The 5,928-nt window shown below is 40.5% G+C and overlaps 1 protein-coding gene across 1 annotated transcript; it reads right to left on the reverse strand.

The window, feature by feature from the left end:
- Positions 1 to 864: 864 nt before the first annotated feature.
- On the reverse strand, positions 865 to 3,764 carry LOC147582110 (profilin-2-like). The gene is made up of 2 exons (XM_086702986.1): positions 3,614 to 3,764; positions 865 to 1,046 (listed from the first exon to the last, which is right to left on the reverse strand). The coding sequence occupies exons 1-2, from the start codon at positions 3,762 to 3,764 to the stop codon at positions 865 to 867; spliced, it is 333 nt and encodes a 110-aa protein (XP_086559112.1).
- Positions 3,765 to 5,928: the final 2,164 nt, after the last annotated feature.

The following is a 5,928-nucleotide window of genomic DNA, read 5'->3' on the forward strand; positions in this document are numbered from 1 at the left end:
ATGGTACTTACTGTGCATGGTTCCTTTAGGAAAAGGCCTTCAGGAAGGCTCTCAATTGAAGTTCATTGAAAGTTTAATTGACGTTATTACATGACTGCTTTTGGCAAAAGAAAGACAGAGCCGTAGTGAGTACAGGCAATTTTTTTTTTCTCTGCCTGTTCCTAGTTTTACCATCTTTGCTCCCTCACTCTTCATAAAAGAGTATAGAGATGTTACTTTGATAATATGGAGTAGTTTTGTTTGTTGCTTGCTTTAAGCAGAGAATATTAAGTGGCCAAAATTCTTAAACTTCATAAAAGTATGTATATGAGTATGAAATACATGCACATATATATGTATACACACACACACGTATATATATACACACATATATGTGTGTATATATATACTCACATATATGTGTGTATATGTACACATATGTGTGTGTGTTTATATATATATATATATATATATATATATATATATATATATATCAGCTGCTATGGGAAATAGCACATTTTATATTCTTCAAACCACAAATCATTCTTCTAGATGGTAAATATGTTTTAACTTTGATTCCTGAACTACCAGAGTATATATATTCCATGATCAGACCATGCTAAGCATTTTTTTAGTAGAATCTTTTTTATTCAGAAAAAAAAAAAAAAAACCAAAAAACAAAAAAGTTTTCCAACCACACACAGGAGGGGTACAGGGAGGGGGAGGTGTCTGTCCATCCAGCCCCAGCCCCCAGCCCATGTGGTTTTGGCAGCAACAAGAGGTGTGGGGTAATGGCCCCAAAAATAAAAATGGTGTACGTGTGTGTATGGGAAGGAGAGGGGTGCAAAAGCAGTGAGGGGTGGTGGGGGGGAGGGGTGGACGAGGTCAGTACTGGGAACGCCGCAGGTGGGAGGCCATTTCATGACATTTCTTGTTGATCATCCCGCCGTGGACACCTTCTTTGCCCATCAGCAGGACTAGCGTCTTGGCAGTCGTGGTGACAGTGATGTTGAAGGTGGGAGCTCCGCCGGTGCTCTTGGTACGGAGATCCTGGTAAATTCCCCGTCCTGCAGCAGCGAGTCCCGGATAACAGTTACTAAGTTCCTGAACATCTATTTGTGTATGAATAATGCAATGTACCTTTGGAGAAATGTTCATGAATGGTTAATGAACAAGAAAAATATCTGGGCTAGGTAAATATATCTGTGCTGAAAGATGGGATCGGAGATCGTCTGTACACGTACAGGCTGGCATCCAGTGATAAATCAGAAATCCGTGTAAAGGAAGGGGGATGGTCCACCCGTGAGGCCATCCTCTCGGCTCACTCTCCTGAGTTGGCGTGGTACACGTGACTAAAAATTAACACCTGTGTGTTTCCTTGCCCAAGCCATGACCCATTACCAAGTCTCTGGATGGAAATGCTGCTTTAAAGGAATTATTGCAGGGACAATTTGAAAGAAAGTACTCTGGTCCAAGGACTGAACGTTAGGTGTTTAATTTCTTGGAAGAAGTCACATTTTTTTAAGTCCCATTAATCCCAAGTTCAATTTCTGTCTGACGGACTGTAGGTGCCTAAAATGTTTATACAGCTGAATTTGGAGTTAAAAATTAGAGACACATGCCTTTTTCCCTCCTTTCCCCCCCCTCCTCTATCACTCCAATTAGAAAATAGGTAAGCTGATTATAAACCCAGGTCTCTGTAGGTTTCCACCAAACTACACTGACTCTCAGGATTCAAAATGTTCTTCCTCTTGGTGTTGCAAAGCTTTCTCACATCCATAATCTAATTTCATATTTACAGTAACATGTTGATCTTTATATGAACAAAATTACTTTACAGATTAAATATGTGCCCAGGTAACAAACCTACCTGAGCTTCACATGTGTAATGGGTAAAGCTGATTTCAAATTGATTATGTAACTGCTCAGATGTGCTTTTGTTCTGAGTAATTGGTAAAACAAGGGTGAAATGTATTATGGATAAATTGCCTGGTGTTTAGAAGATATATATATATATATATATATATATATATATATATATAGGAGATGTTTTTGTTCGTTTTGTTTTCTGGGTTGTTTTTGCTTTTGTTTTCTTGTGGCAACACAATATGAAGTTTTGGTGAATTAAAAGTTACATATGCTAGAATTCCAGAACAATCTAGAAAGCGTATTCTTTAAAAATATAAACCCCGTTAAATAGGTGATGGGGATTAAGGAGGGCACTTAGGATGAGCACTAGGTGATGTATGGAAGTGTTGAATCACTGTATTGTACACCTGAAACTAGTATAATACTATATGTTAAGTAACTGGAATTAAAATAAAAACTAAAAAAAAAAAAAAAAAAAGAAAAGGCAATGTAAAAATGTATAAAACCTGTTTAGAGGCTATTATGACTATTATCGGAAAATTGGTGAAGACACTAACTCCAACTCGAAGCCTACGCCCACCTACGTGAGTGGAAGTCGGTAAACCCACAGAATCACAGTGAGACGCCATCACATAGACTTTGACCCCAACTTTCATATGCAGCAGGGGATAGGATCAGTTTCTTCACAGTCGAAGTGATGCAGGAAACAAATGGTTTATGGGTAATGAGGGAGAGAGTTCCCATCAGCACTAAGCCCTGAGAGTATTCTTTTTGTAACTGAAATCAGAGGGATTGATGATTCTTCTGTAACACCCCCACAGAAGATGTTTTGAAGAAAGCAATCTCCAAACTTTGGCAGAAAGCATGTTCGCGTGGAGCGATCGTCACAGCTTTATTATTTTCAGGACGTGTGAAATCGTGAATAAAACAAAAATAGCAAATCGCGATTGTGATCGATTGCGGAACTGGCCACAAAATCCCCCCTGTGCCTGGACGCTCTCTGCTTTGCTTTGTGACAGAGCGGAGTGGATTTTGCCACCTCTTGAAATTGAGTTGGCCACGTGGCTTGCTTTGGTCAACGGGGCAGAAGCACAGTGCATCCAAGCAGAAGCTTGAAAACACTTGTGTTTTGGGGCTTGCCCACTAAGCTGGTCTTGGAATCCTGAAATTGCCGGATGGAAGAGCCCAAGCTACCCTGTTGGGTCAGGCGGGACCGTGTGGCGAGAACCAAGGCATCTCTGCTGCCAGCCAACCAGCTGCCAGGGATCAGAGTGAGACCATCTTAGCTCCAGACAGCAGCTTGTCTCCCAGCTAACCCCCGATGCATTAGAGAGCCCAGCAGAAATCAGACCTGAAGGAACATCTCTCCAGCCCAAGGTGCTGTAAGATCAAACATGGTTTTACACCTCTGGTTTTGGGGTGCTTGTAATGCAGCATCAACGGACTGACACACACTGAAAGTGCAATCTGTGAAGACTGACCCAGCAAAACACGATTGCCTAGTCCTTTAAAAAAAAAACAAAAACCATCTCAGACAAATTTCAGGCAGAATGATTGAGAAAATATTGTGTTTGAATAGAATACTCAGAAGCCATTGGTTCCCGGATATCTGCTCCCGTGCAATTTTGTGTAAAATGTCAGAAAGCACTGAATACAAACCCGCACTTGTAGTATGGACCGGGTTGTCTAACTTTGCTGAGTTTCAGGGGTTTTTTTTAACCAAGAAAACAGAGTTCAAAACCTTTTTCCTTATAACGTCAATTACTCGGTACGTCATCTGACCTGTTGTAGGTGTTCAATAAGATGATAGCTATCTCAGTTCTGGTGATCATAGTAATGCAGGCAGGAATCCTGCACCCATATCCAGAACCTTGTCCCATGAGCTGTTTGGGTCGAAGGTCGCAATAAGGATACATGCCACACATTTGATTATCTGCTCTGATGGAGGTTCACAAGGACCAGCTGGGAACAGCATAGGGGCATGAAGGAAGAAATTGGGAATCATGAAGAAGCGAAACAAGGAAACAAGACTGATAATTTAATGAGGGTGAGGTGCTCATGATTAACACCAGCAATGCAGGAAAACAATGTTTTTTTTGCAACGTGTAAGATTTCCTCTATGTAGGTGTATAGATCTAAGAGGAGAGACGCTGAAAATGGGTTTATTCGAATGCATTTGTTTACATATTTTCAAAGGACTCTTGTTTTCCATTAAATTTTTCCACTAAGATTTCACACATTTGGGGGATTAATTTAATATAATAAATATTCATCAGGGTAAGAAGTGAACCACACTCATGAGTGGATAGATCCTAAAAGCTGATTTTTATTTCTACTTTTTTTAAGTTTTTTTTAAATATTTATTTTTGAAAGAGAGAAAGAGAGAGAGAGAGAGAGAGAGAGAGAGAGAAAGAGAATGAGCAGGGGAAGGGCACAGAGAGAGGGAGACACAGAATCAGAAGCAGGCTCCAGTCTCTGAGACGTCAGCACAGAGCCCAACGTGGGGCTCGAATTCACGAACTGTGAGATCATGACCTGAGCTGAAGTCAAACGCTTCACCAACTGAGCGACCCAGCCACCCCTAACACTTATTTTTAATGAAAAAGCATTCTTTAAAAGTTATGTAAGCAAGTAAATAAATGAACCATGTATTTTCTACCACACATATATTTAAAGGTTAAAAAAAAAAAAAAAAAAACAGTCATGGGACGTTTGTTTCTGATAAAATGGTGATCCAGAGATCTTTAAAAAAAAATAAAAGGTATAGTTTGCTAAGGAACAAACTTATAGGAAATTTTTTTTTAAATATCTGTTTAAATGAAGAATCAAGATTGCCAGAAAATACTAGAAATCCTCTTGTATCTGAACCAGGGTGAGGCCACTGCTTGGTGAGTCAGATACACTACGTAGGGCTGTCGCACAGAGGAAACTTTATCTGCGGGAAATAAGGAGATCATGGGAGGAGTGACTTCCAAAGCCATGACTCCCAGAGCAAGGGTGTGAGTGGGTCCCTTCTATTTACAGTTGGGATGAATAGTTAGGTGAACGTAAGACCTCGCAAGTGCCTGCACCTTAAGGAAAGACCCCTGTACACACATCGGACGTTCTGTGAATGAGGCTGTGTTCCTCCTTAGGCAGAGACTTTAGTATCATAATGAGGTAAAGGTGGCTATTGATCATTCGAGACGTCGCTCCATGATCTACGTGTGTATGCGCGAGGCAGGGGTTTAGCTCAAACTGGTCTGCTGGTGGTCTTTTCCTCAGGCAGCCATTATTGCCGGAGGGGTCGTTTCAGTTTCCATAACGGGATGTGAGGCCTTTGCCTGAGTTACGAGATAAGCTGGAAAGAAGAACACAAGGAAAATGTAGGACAAAGGTCAATGGGTACCAGCAGGTGAATGGTAAAGGCAGGTCTTGGGATCTAGCTGGTGACAGTCCGGCCTGGAAATAGAGTAGGATCTCGAATCTTGAGTGATGAGTTGTCAAGAAAGCCGGTAGCCACCCGGAAGTAATCGTCCAATCTCTGGTTATTGTGAGCTTCCTATTGAATATGACGTCCACAGGGACAGAGCAAGATGTTGGGCCTGCCATGGTGAACAGCTAAGACAGAATGGGTACGGAAGCCCAGGACTTGAGGGGGCCACATTCTCAGTGAACATATAGACAAGAAAAATTCCAACCTCAATGTCAGTATGACTTACCTTGCAGCTGAGCAGAAGGAAAGGAAGACGATGCTTCCTGGACCTTGTGAATGGAAACTTTTCAAACTTTTGGAAGAAGATATATGATATCATTATGCCAGTAAGATCTCATAAATAAGGACTCTACTTAGTGTTTCTGAACATGACAAGTAAGAAAAAGACTGATAAATTCAGTTACAGGAAATATAAAAACTTTATTTACTTTATTAAAATAAACCATTAACAAAAATAGTAGAGTAGAAAAAAAAAAAAAAAAGACTTGGAACAGTTATTGACCACACATATAACCTTTATAAAGAATTTCTGGAACCAGTGAGAAAAACAAAACAAGTTGTCTAATAGAAAAACGGCCAAAAACATGAAGAGCTATTTTGCTAAC

The sequence above is a fragment of the Puma concolor genome, chromosome B1 (assembly GCF_028749965.1).
Source record: "Puma concolor isolate L17-30 chromosome B1, mPumCon1.1.hap2, whole genome shotgun sequence".
Lineage (NCBI taxonomy): Eukaryota > Metazoa > Chordata > Mammalia > Carnivora > Felidae > Puma > Puma concolor.